Genomic DNA, 12903 nt, shown 5'->3' with positions numbered 1-12903 from the left:
CTAGCGGAGGCAGAAGTAGACATTTCTGGTCAAAAAGCCAGTCTGGTCATCTGGTTTACATATTGAGACCCTGTAAGGTGGGGCGGTTGGGGACGGGGAGTTTAGCTTCTCTCGCTGGCCATGGATGGTCCCATGTGGAGTTGTTCTTGATTCCCTACATAAAGGGAAACTCCGTCTGGCGCCCTCAAGAATGTCCTTAAATTCGATGTGACAGGAAAACGCTTAGGTGGTACAGCCTTGCTCTCCACATGTAGATGCGGAGCGCTCGCACACGTGTGCACTTGCACATCTACTGAAGGAAAAGCAATGCTGTGTACATCACAAATGTGAGAGGGCCTGGGTGTCTTAGGGTTTCATTGCTGTGAAGAGACACCATGACCAAGGCAACTCTTATATTAAAAAATAAAAATAACATTTACTTGGGGCTGGCTTACAATTTCAGAGGTTCAGTCCATTATCAGGGTGACCGCATACTCAAAGACATGGTGCTGGAGGAGGAGCTGAGACTTCTACATCTAGATCAAAAGTCGAGCAAGACGGGACACGGCTCTGCAGGAATCCAGGAGGAAGGTCTCATCTGCACTGGGCAATGCCTGAGCATAGGAGCCTCAAAGCCCACCCCCACAGTGACGTACTTCCTCCAGCAAGGCCACACCCACTCCAACAAGGCCACGCCCACTGCAACAAGGCCACACTTACTAACTGTGCCACTTCCCATGGGCCACGCATATTCAAACCACCACATGGGAAAAGCCTTAGAACCGAGTCAGCTTTAAGTCGCTGCTGGTATCACTGTAGCCTATGCTGAGGTTTGCGCTGCCATTGAACAACTTCACTCCTGGGACCTTCACTAACTAGATCCAGGGAGCCTTCCAGGGACCTTTGGTGATGGATACCAGGGCTGACCGCCACCCTCTTCCCAGAGGTGTTTCCTGTCAACCTGCCTACCAATGCTCTAGGTAACAGATTCTCCTCTGCACTATGTAGACAGTGCCATTTTCGTTCGAGCTCCCTCGATGGGTCTGCTGACTGTGGGCCGGTGAGCAACGTGGGAAGCCGTGCCTGATGTCTACAGAGATCCTGAAGAGAAGGAAGAAGGAAGAAGAAGCTGCCACTGAGAAGGCTGTGACCAAGGAAGAGTTTCAGGATGAATGGCCTGTGCTAGTGCCTGAGTTCGCTGCTGCTCAGGAGAGGGTGACAGTCTGGTCTGAGTGTTCAGGTGCCCTTCCTGCCTGTCTGGCAGAGCCTTACTGAAGACTGGAGTGCCCGCCGCTGAGGGCTGGACTGCAGCTCCCACTGGTCAGCCACTGAATGGAGTCCAACAGCTACCAAGTGCTCACAGAAAGGTCTGCAACTGTACGGTCTTTACTTTTACCAGGGGTAAACCCCTGCAGAGTGGGGTCTCTGTGAGACTCAGAGTCCACAGTGCTTGGAAAGTTACAGTCCAGAAAGGCGGGGCCCGACACAGAGGGTGAAGAGTTCCCCTTTTTAGCCACAGTTGACCATTGCTAGGGGTTAGAGCAGTGGCTCTCAACCTTCCTAATGCTGTGACCCTTTAATACAATTCTTCTTCAAGATGCGGGGACACCCAACCATAAAATTAGTTTGTTACTACCTCATTGGATTAGCGCATCATTAAAAAGATATCAGGTTATCAATATACATCTTTCCTGGCTGACCATTACTGGGGTCCCCCAGGGCAGGGCAGTCAAGAATCTAGAGAGACAAGTTGATTTACTTCTAGAAACCAAATTACCATAGTTAGCCATAGCTGTTCTCCAGACACTTCAAAGTGGAAAGGTGGATGGGGAACGGTTTCTAACTAAACATAAATCATATAAAGCACAGTAGAAACTTGGGCACCGTGGCACATAGGTGTGGTCATGGCCCTCGAGAGATGGAGGCAGGAGCAACTGGAGCCCACGGCCCTCAAAAAAGCTAAAAGTAAATAAAGTGACATCCTAGTGGTATAAGGAGCTAGTGTTTTGTCTTAAATCTGCACCCCTGAGCACCTGGCACGTAACAGACATCGAGAATATTCTTGAATACTTCAAAGATGGGAAAATGGCCAGAAAACAGAAATACTCTACACCACCATTCAGGAGGGAGAGCCACAGCTCGATTCTACTTCTCCTCCACTGGAGCGATGGCTTCACAAGTCGGGCAATACCAAGTGTTTGTGAATGTGGGGAGGAATTGGAGTCCTCATCAACTGCTGGTGAGACCATCTCGCCAAGTCCAGTGTGATATTATAGCTGCCACTCCTAGGTATAGACTGAAGAAAACAGAACAAACATCCACACAGAAACTTGTGTACAGTACCGTTATCCACAGCAGCAAAAACTCGGAAGCCCAGGTGTCCATCGCTGGGTGAAGACTGGCAGACAGGCAAGTCCCCGTGGACAGAAAGTGGGTTAGTGGCTGCATAGGACGTGGGCATGAGGTAGGAAGTGGGTATGAAGCTGCAGGGTGTCTTTGAGATGATGAACGTGTTTTAAAATCACAACACACGGGGTTGGGGATTTAGCTCAGCGGTAGAGCACTTGCCTAGCAAGCGCAAGGCCCTGGGTTCGGTCCCCAGCTCCGAAAAAAAACAAAAACAAAAACAAAAAAAAATCACAACACACAACGTATGTTAATCACAACGTGTTTTAAATTGCACAACAAATATAAGGTCATGCCTTTGTTTGCTGTGTGGGGTGAATGGTATGAAGGTATTACAGATAATAGCCTTCAGATGTTAGGAGAGAAGAAGGGTGGAAAACAGTGTCCGTTCCACATTCCTTGTTGATTGTATTCCTCCTGCTCTTGGCCTGCTTGGACTCTCATAACAGAATGAACAGACTAAACAACAGAAATGTATTTTCTCGGTTCTGGAAGAACAAGTTCGCGGTTCTGAGACAGTTGAGCTTCAGGGTACTGGCTTGTGGAGGACAGTCTTCTCACCGTGCCCTCATGGGCAATCCTTACTGTGCACACTGAGAAAGAGCCAACTCCTGTCTCTTATGAGGACACCAGACCTACTGGATGGCGGGGACTGACCTTGTAACCTCATTTACCCTTGGTTACTTCCTTAGAAACCTTTCCAAACACAGCTGCACTGGGGTCAGTGTATAAACACACCAGTTGGGGTATATAAATATTGAGACTGTCACAGATACAGAAGTTATGGTCACTCAGTGACCCTCCTGCCTGGTGCCCCGGGCTGCAGAGCAGTTGACTTGATCGCCCATTCGAGCTGCAGCTGAAGGCAGCCTGGTTCTCTGCACCTGGAGATTCATCCTCAAACTTCCCAGGATTCCCTGTAGGCAAAGCCCGGGGACTGCTCAAGATGAGGAGTAGGCTTTTGGGTGAACCCAGAGGGGTCAGAAGGAGGATCCCATCAAGTCTGCAGAGATAAACAGAGTAGCCAGTGTGTACAAGGAGAGAGGCAGCCAATTGCAGCACTGCTGGGAAGCCGCACCAGACACAGGCGAGAAAACAGACAGTGGCTGTTGCATAGCACTGAGTAGTCGGTCCAGAGGCCCACGTAGCAACCAGTGAGCCCAGTACAGCGAACAGCAGGATGCAGAAGGCTGTATGAAGGCTGCCTGTGCATACAGATCAAGACGAAGACCTGACGCATGAACACGTGTGCACGCTGTCTATTTCGGAGCCCTGAGGGTGGGCACCCGACTGCTCTGGACCCACAGAGAAGGCATGACAGACATAACACAGCACACAGCACAGCTGAAGGTTAAAACATGGGGGAATCCCTTGGTTGGGGGTGGGTAATCCCATTTCAATTAAATTTTCAACTGATTAAAAACATAAAAATTGTATTTTTGTGTATGTATGTATGTATGTATGTATGTATGTATGTATGTAGTATTGCTTTGGACACAGCATCTAACCGTGTAGTCTTGGCTGGCTTAGAATTCACTGAGTAGACCAGACCACGCGAATTCACAGAGACCTGCCTCTCTCTCCTGAGTGCTAGGATTAAAGCCAACGCCCACAGGCCTTTAATTATTAAATTAAACCCAAAGGCAGGGTTCAGAAAGTAAGCTGGACGGACGTGCAGGGGCTCGTGGGAGGCCGATGAGAGCTCAGCTCTGGGATGTTAGGGATATAAAGTCAGTCTGTGAGCGGTTCGCTTGTTCCTCTTTGTTTGCTCTTGGTTTTGAGACAGGAATCTGGTACAGTGCCAGGGCTAGCCTCAAACTCATGATCTCCCTGCCTCTGCTTCCCAGGCGCTGGGATTGCCTAGTCTTTGTGGTTCTGATGAGCCTCAGATCTGTTCGACTCACTTCAACTATCTACTTCGACCCTGCTAAAATCACAGTTATGACTAAGATACTTTGACATTTGGCACCCAGAGTCAGATGTCGCTGCCTTTATTTCAAACCACCAAGACCATCAGACTTGAGCAGTCCAATTTAAGGGACACGTTTTAAGATCAAGAGATGCCCACCATCGTCGGGAGCGTTGGGTGGGGCCTCTTTCTTCTGTGTTTGGCTGAATGCTGTGGATTTCCTGAAACTTGCTGAGGGATGTTGGGTAATCTCTCACAAGGCCGTTATTAATAATGTCTTGAAATCAATTAATGATCACAATGTCCAAGAACTAAAAAACCTTTAGTTGCCTAGGTGATTGTTGCCATACAGTGGAATATTAGGCAGCACTTGGGGGTAACACGTGAAATTTTCACAAGGGACAATGTTCCAGGTAACGAGAATAGGCTGTTAAATTATAGGGAACACGGCTGGATGTCTTAATATTCAATATCTTAATATCTTAATAGGACAAGTGTCATCAGGCCAATTAAAGGTGGAATTGGGGTGATTTTAAGTTTACATTATGCGGGGGATACCTTTTTATAAACCAGAGACCCTTTAGATAACAACTGCCATTTTGCACTGGCTTGAGTAGCTATTCCAAAGGCTGAGTAGCCATCAGATTATCTTGGCCTGGTGCTGTCCCGCAGTGATTCCTTGGTGGGGTGAGGTTCGTTCTGAGGCACAGGAAAGCTCTCGGGGTGGGTGGCGGGGAGCATCTGCCTGGAGGTGAGAGATGTAGCAGTCTGGTTGCTATGGGACAGCTTGCTTTTCTAGTTCTTTCCAGTCCCTATGTGCCGAGTTGGCTCAGCCCTGAGGACTTCTGTTGGAGGAACAGTTGCCCTTGGGTTTTCTCAGCCTGGCTGTGTGAGATTGAGTCTTGGAGGCAGGAGTGACTGGCAGGAGGGGCTACAATAGTTACTGAAAACCGGATGATGCACACTGGGACCACAGAGGTGACTCTGTTCTTCCTGAGGGCCTGGATTAGGTTCCCAGCAGTCACGTGGTAGCTAATAACCAACGTTTACTCCGGTTTCATGAGACCCCACACCCGCTTCTGGCCTCTTGAAGACACGGCACACATGCGATGCACAGGGATGTATGCAAACAAAACCACCATACACATAGGTATTTTTATTTTTTATTTTTTTTTCACATAGGTATTTTTAAAAATTAAAAAAATATTATCAGGCTCATATGCTCGGAAGAGCGTATTGGCCAGGTGGTGGGGGCACACACCTTTAATCCCAGCACTCAGGAAGCAGAGGCCCGCAGATCTCTGAGTTTGAGGTTAGCCTGGTCTACAGAGCTAGACCCGGGACAGCCAGGGCTACACAGAGAACCCCTTCTGGAAAAATGTGGAAAAAATGAAGACATAAAATTGGAGAGTGGGAGAGTGGGGAGGGAAGGATATGAGAGGAACATAGGGGAAGGGCGAGACTATGATAAAATATATTGTGTGAAAAATACAAAATACACAAATATAAATAACCAAAAGTACCTACATCAGAAGACTATGATTTTTCTTAAAGCCAAGTAGAAATTTAATTTGGAGTACAAGTACATGTGAACTAATAGAGTGCATGCTTTCTTTCCATGATTTACGACGAATACACACTGAAAATTCATCCGTCCTTTGTCACAAGTCTCATTTCAGTAAATAGTTACCTTGTGGATTACGTTATTATCTTATTGCTTTTGATTTTATTTTGTTTGTGTGTTTGTTTTTGTTTGGTTTATTTAGTTTGCTAGACAGGGCGTCTCTGTGTCACCCCAGCTGTTCTGGAACTCTCCCTGTGGAGTAGGCTGGCTGCACGCTTCTGCCCCCCAAGCGCTGAGGTTAAAGGTGTACGACCCAGATTTGCTTTGCTCTTTGTTTGTTAAAATGAATTTTAGTTTTCAGTGGGTTAGGGGGTAGCTCGGAGGTAGCCACTTGCTGGGTTTGATTTCAAGTGTCCAAAAAAAAAACAAAACAAAAAAAAACACCCAAATTAAAATAAAAAACGAACATCGAAATTCATACCGCACAAGATTATAATTACTCAAACATAAAGGGTAATTTTCATTCTAGCAATTTCACATGACTCGTTTAACATCTTCAGGTCTGAAAGAGAATTTTTGGAAGAGATTAGTTTATTTACACAACTCACATACCAATTAATTAATGTTCAGTTAAATAAATTCAATTGTAGTTTTCCATAAAATTCCACAATGACCAGTAATTGTTAAACATTTACATATAGGCAAAACCCAGTAGAGAGAGATTCTTAAGAGATAGCTTCTCCTTTTCTTCAGGAAAGTCTTTGTGCATCCAGAGGTGGGATTGCATGAGGTGGGATTGCATGAGCAGCATGCATTTGCAGGCAGTGAATGGAGCGGCAGCATGGACCCAGTGTCTGCCACTGTGACTGACCACCCTCAATTCACTGTCCTCTGGTGTATAGGTGGCAGGCACTTTCCAGGCAACATTCTGCATTTACTGCATGTAGAAAAGATTGCACAGTTTAGAAGCGCAGAGAAAACACTACTCCATCTAATACAAGGCTTTTTAGTCAGGGTATGAGATGTCTTCTCAACAGTTGCCAAATTTTAATGTGAAGCCCCCGACACCCAGCCAAGAGCGAGCACAAGTTGGTGCAGGTATTCTAATTATGTAAGTCTTTAATCTGAATTATTATTTTTTTAAAGATTTATTCATTTATTATATATAAGTACATTGTAGCTGTCTTCAGACACACCAGAAGAGGGCATCAGATCTCTTTACAGATGGTTGTGAGCCACCATGTGGTTGCTGGGAATTGAACTCAGGACCTCTGAAAGAGCAGTCGGGGCTCTTAACCACTGAGCCATCCCTCCAGCCCAATCTGAATTATTTTTAACAGCATTTAAATAAACTTTAAATAAGGTCTAAGCCAAATTGCCTTTGGTGAGTGTGTATGGAGGAAGCAAATGTTTGACAATTACTTAACCACTCAGTTTGACATCTAAGCTTACTCTAGTCCCTTTGTAAATCAACCGGACATAGAAGCCAGAGCTTGGGGAGTTCACCCTGTTGGGCGACTGCCAGAGTAGCACTCAAGCCATCATCCACCACCGAGAGCAGGCCTGACTGCTTCTGCCGTCACCCTATTGCCCTGGTCTTGAACAATGAGAATTTGACAGGGGTAGCGGGTGGGTGTGGAAGGTTTGGAGTCCACAGTGCCTAGAGGCACCTGGGTGAGTGGGACATGTCTGACAGAACTTTTACAAGTAAAGCTGCCTGTTTTCCCTACTGTCAGAATTTTTACTTTTATTTTGTCATTTTGAGATTTGGGAATGAGATCTCCCTGTGTCATCTGTGCTTGTTTCTCCAGTGGTTTGAAGATCGTAATTTGCATATCCATACATCATTAATAGGTGACCCCGCTCTGACTTAACTAAGGGCAATTTGCCATAAATTGATTTTGAGAGAAGTAGGCAAAGATATTTAAACTGTTCAGTGCCCATGAGAGGGTGTGGGAGGCAACAGTTGGAAGTTAGGGGTAGGGGTGGGGTGAACAGAGAAACTAGAATGTCACGTGTGTATAGCAGTGCCGTAATGTGGCCAGCGAGATGGCTCGGGGGGTAAAGGCACTTGCTACCCGGCCTAATGACCTGACTTGGCTTCCTAGTGCCACTTGGTAGCTGCCACAAGTTGTCTGTCCTCCGATCTTTACACTTGCCATGGCACACGTGTGCTCACAGACACGCATGTACACATACATACACACGCACACATGTTGGAACTAAGGAAATAAAATGCCACAATGCTAACGTATGCTAGTATAAAAATGTCCATCGAGACCCCGTACATAGTCAGAAAAGCGTGTCCTAACATGCCTAAGTATTTTATAAACCGTGTCCCCATGTTTGACACAGGAGCATGTAATGTGCACAGACTAAGCCTGAAATGCCATTTATTTGCTCCCTAAGACTGAAATTCCTTAGGCTGAAATTCCATAGAAAGGGAACGGTCCCAGGCAGATGCCGAGAGTCTTCCTCTGGGCTGCTCGTGGGATAGAATAGGGTTCCGTATGCTATGATCAAACAACATATGTCATTATTTAAGTGATCAAACAAATACCTTAGACAGGAATGACCAGCCATCGTCCCAGCCTTTCGTTCGTTATAATTTATAGCATGGCTAAAAACTGACTTAAGGAGCAACGGTGGGAAACACTTTACTAAAGTCTGATTTTTAGATGAGAGTTTTCACTTGGAATATGTGCCTTTCAGGAACCATGACCATGTTTTAGCTGTAAAGAAAGCATTGCACTTGGGAGCATCTCCCATTGGTACTAATCAGGGGATTCAGTAGGGGTAACAAGTGGAAACGCTCGAAAGGCACTGCCTCAGTGACCGCCTTACCGTTGCTTCTTTAATAGAATTTTCGATCCCAGCTTGAGCCATTAGGTCATCCACATTTCTCTGTAAGTCCTCGATGCGATTTCCCATTTCTTCCAGTGCGATGTCAAGGAGAATGCCTGTGTGATCCAACTAGCCCAGCTCATGGACGAACCCTGCTTCAACCTGCGCCTGCTTTGAATGGGCTCTTGAGCCTGCTCTGCACGGGCTCCTAGACCTGCTCTGCACGGGCTCCTAGACCTGCGCCTGCTCTGCACGGGTTCCTGGACCTGTGGCAAACAGAGCAGCTTTCACAGTGAGGGGTTAGGCTGTCCCGAATCAGTGTATGACCTTCCCCCAGCTTTTCTTAGCTTGTCATCATTAACTTTCAGCTGTGGATCAAGCTTTGAAAACATCTCTCCTTGTACATAGGCTTTTTTTTTTTTTTTTTTTTTTTTTTTTTTTTAAACCCTGAGTTGAAATACAGTGGAGTAAGCTCTTTTTAAGACCAACTTTCTCGGGGTGGGGATTTAGCTCAGTGGTAGAGCGCTTGCCTAGGAAGTGCAAGGCCCTGGGTTAGGTCCCCAGCTCCAAAAAAAAAAAAAAAAAAAGACCAACTTTCTCATGGCTTAATATTTTTAAAAAATATATTGTGTGTGTGTGTGTGTGTGGGTCAGGTGACAACCTTCTGGAGGCTGTTCTCTCCCTTCAGGATGGGTCCCATGCACTAAGCCTTGGCCGCAATCACCCTTACAGAATAAGCCATCTCCACAACCCACTTCACTTGCTTTATTATTTAAGATTTATTTTACATGTATAAGTGTTTTGCCTGGATGTACTTATATTCATGACAAACATGCCTGGTGCCTGAGGGGAGACCGGAGAGGGTATGGGATCCCTTGAAACTGCAGTTACAGATGGTTATGAGCCACTGCGTGCATTCTGGGAACCAAACCTGGGCTCTCTGCAGTAGCAGCAAACGCTCTTAACTGCGGGCATCTCCTCAGCCGCTTCCTATGGTTTTTCTGAAAAGTGAATTTAATCACATAAAAAAACAAAACAAAACAAAAAAACAAAAAACTCTCACTGTTGGGGCAATTTAACCTAGACTTACACAAACTGTAAAAATCTATTTTATTTTAAAATTTTTATAAAATAACTGTATTCTAATGAACTCTCAAGTAAAGACATCACACAGTCACTGCCCAGTCCCAACTGGCCATTCTCAATTTAAACATGACGTGTAGAGTTTGGAGCTGAACATTATATTCTTAATTGTTTGATTTCATTTTTCTGAGACCAAACACCAAATCACTTGTTCTTGTCAAAATGAAGGTAGGGAGGACCATGCCCTTCCTGACTGGAGACCCTTAAGATCTCTAAGGTTCCTGGTGGCGGTGGAGTTTGTGCTGCAACCAGACTGGTTCAATTAGGCTTTCAGGGCAGCCTCTCAGCCTGTGTGGGGAGCTGTGTACACGCCACTCAGACGCCCTGCACTGCCAGTCAAGCAGGAAGCAAAACCAATGAGATTTAATGCATCCAGATGCCACACAGAAGCACCAATGTAAACACCCGAGACCACGCGTGAACAGTCGTACACCAACAGCAGAGAACAAGAAGCTGCCCCACAGCGTTTGACAACCATCGGCTTCAGGGTGTTAGCAAGAAAGGATATTTCTGAGGTTTAATGTTGCAGTCAGAGCTCGGAAATGTTCTTCAACCTCCTGAAGTAGGTTTTCGGCCTGCAAAATAAATCTTAGGTAACTAAATAAAGTATTTACAAGTAGTGCAGGAGGTGGTAAATACCATGGAACAACGTAAACAAACACACCCATTAACTTTGTTGCTGTTTATTGAGACAGGGCCTCCCTATGACCCTGACTGGGCTGGAACGCACTGGCCTCCCACTTGCAATGATTTCCTTTTGCCTCGCAGTGTTGGGAATATAAATATTGCCCACAGCGTTGCAGGGCACCTGTTTTTTGTTTTTGTTTTTGTTTTGTTTGTTTTTGTTTCTTTGTTTGTTTTGAAGCAGCGTCTGCTTGTGTACCTCTGGCTGGCTGACCTGGAACTCAGATCTGCCTGCCTCTGCCCTGGAGCCCTTGGAATTACAGGCAGTTACATCCCTAGGGACAAATTGTCCCCTGTGATGGACATATCTAAAGCATGAGCGGAGCTGTAAACTCCACCATCAAAGCAGGAAACAGTCACCCTGTCGCTGCAGTCCACGGCCAATCAAAGGCCCACGGGCCCTTTGTATGCTTTGGCCGATTAATAGCACACGGCACAAACCATACAGAATGCCATTGCGGTGACTGCGAGGCTTCGGTTTGAAACTCTGAAATCTACACATCTTGCGTGACTCTATCCTGTGTAATCTTTGTCCCAACACCTGCAGTACCCGTAGAGAAGGAAGTGCAAGTCCTCGAACCCGGACCCCGCGCTCCTCTGTGCAGGTTCCCTGTGGCAAGCGGCCTTTCAGAAGAAGGTAGATGACGTGGACGCTAACCGACTAAAGATCTGCTATGGTGACAGACTTACAGAGAAGACACCAGGCAGGGAAGGAATGGGGCGGCGCTTGGGCTTGAGGCGGAGCCTTTAGGAGGAAAAGGAGGTGTGGGCGGGATCTGGGACATGGGGCGGGCCTTGGAGGAAGGGAAAGACGCTCTCCGATGGACATCTGGCTAGGGACCTGGGATAGACTGAAGGGTGGGGAGGAGGGCAAGCGGATGAGCCAGGTATGGGACAAGGATCCGGGCTCTATAGGAACAAGTTGTATCCCCAGCCGCCCAGCGTCCGCCATCACGCCTTTGGCTCAGGACTTGAGTTCCCTAGCATCCCCACTGCTGCAGCCGCGATCCCTTCCAATACCCTAAAGCCAAGCCGGCGACCTTGGTCCTCGGAGCCCTAGGGCACGCGTCACTCACCGCGTTCTGCAGCAAGTCCCCACAGGGAACTTCCGGCGCCCGGGCGTCCATCCACACCAGCCTAACAGTCTGGGGTCCTGGGTCTTAAGTGGACCAGGCAGATGTCGCGCTTTGGGCTGGCCACGGCTAAACCCGGAGAGCGAGCGAGCGAGCGCGGGGGCAGGTGCGGACCAGACCAGCAGCCGGCCAATCCGGCTTAGCTGGGTGTTTTCATCCTTCAGAGTAGGTGACCTGGGAGGAACCCTGTCGGCAGTTATTCATTCTTGCGCTGTGGCACAATAAACACGACTGGATAGTGAGCATTCCGGACACTTCTGACTGCACAGAGCAAATGCGTAAAGCACACCCACCCTGTCCCTCCGTCGCTAGAGCTTCTGTCTCACGCAAACAGTCAAGTGCCCATCAAATAGTAAGCGACTCTCCTGTCCTGCTCTTTGGACCCCCCCCCACCCTTCTAGCTTTTGTCTAGGGACAAACTTGCATGTGATGGGTCTCCTCTTACCCACAGCTGCCAGCAGCCGACGGCACACCACACTCGGCAACTGAATCTGTTACAGTAAAGTTGTCATTTCTCAAGATCTAAGGATGTCAGCTTCAGAATTGAGCTGCTCAGTGCTCAGACCTCCCTCCAAGACTGGTTTCACCAGATCTCAGGACCCCTTTCCTCGTTAGAGTTGTGGCTCATAGGTCACCCTGTGGTGGCTTTCCCAGGACCGCACTTTTATCAGTTAGCTTCTTGTTTACACATCTGCGCTCCTTGGGCTGAAGGCTGAAGATCGTGTCTATTTAGGTCACTGCAGTACCTCGAGAGCCTGGTCCAGAGATAGCGCGCTGATGCCAAGCGCGCTCGCTGCAGGTGTCTTTAAATAGGTGGGGGCAGGGCAGCTGAAGAGATGGTTCTTTGGTCCTCACCACTTTGGCAGAGGACTAGGGTTTGGTTCCCAGAACACCACGTAACTCCTCAGTAAGTCCAGTTCCAGGACTTACTGGACGCCTTCTTCCGGCCTCCACGGGCACTGCATGTACACAGTGCTCTTGCAAGCGTGAAAATATTCCCACGCATGAAAAAAAACTAAAAAACAGAACAAGGTATTAAACAGAACAGGCAAAGGCACCCAACACCACTGCTCACGAGTACCCATGATACTGCTTCACACCCCTGGGGGTGCCGGGAGGAACGACAACCATGCCCTCCCTTTGGAAAATACAGGTAAACAGTGTTCGCCACGTGACTACATTCCACGTCTAGGTATGAGCAAGAAACAGCAGCAGACACCCACACAGAAACGTGCACACCC

At 47.4% G+C, this 12903-nt stretch overlaps 1 protein-coding gene across 1 annotated transcript; it reads right to left on the bottom strand.

Moving 5' to 3' along the window:
• Positions 1-6328: 6328 nt before the first annotated feature.
• On the bottom strand, positions 6329-12185 carry Hsbp1l1 (heat shock factor binding protein 1 like 1). Its single transcript, XM_032885748.1, has 5 exons — positions 12108-12185; positions 11606-11836; positions 10354-10420; positions 8703-8797; positions 6329-6420 (listed from the first exon to the last, which is right to left on the bottom strand). The coding sequence occupies exons 2-5, from the start codon at positions 11654-11656 to the stop codon at positions 6415-6417; spliced, it is 219 nt and encodes a 72-aa protein (XP_032741639.1). The 5' UTR covers positions 11657-11836; positions 12108-12185; the 3' UTR covers positions 6329-6414.
• Between the last annotated feature and the right edge of the window lie 718 nt (positions 12186-12903).

The sequence above is a fragment of the Rattus rattus genome, chromosome 15, assembly GCF_011064425.1.
Source record: "Rattus rattus isolate New Zealand chromosome 15, Rrattus_CSIRO_v1, whole genome shotgun sequence".
In the NCBI taxonomy this organism is placed as follows: Eukaryota; Metazoa; Chordata; class Mammalia; order Rodentia; family Muridae; genus Rattus; species Rattus rattus.
This window is presented reverse-complemented; position numbering and strand designations above follow the sequence as displayed.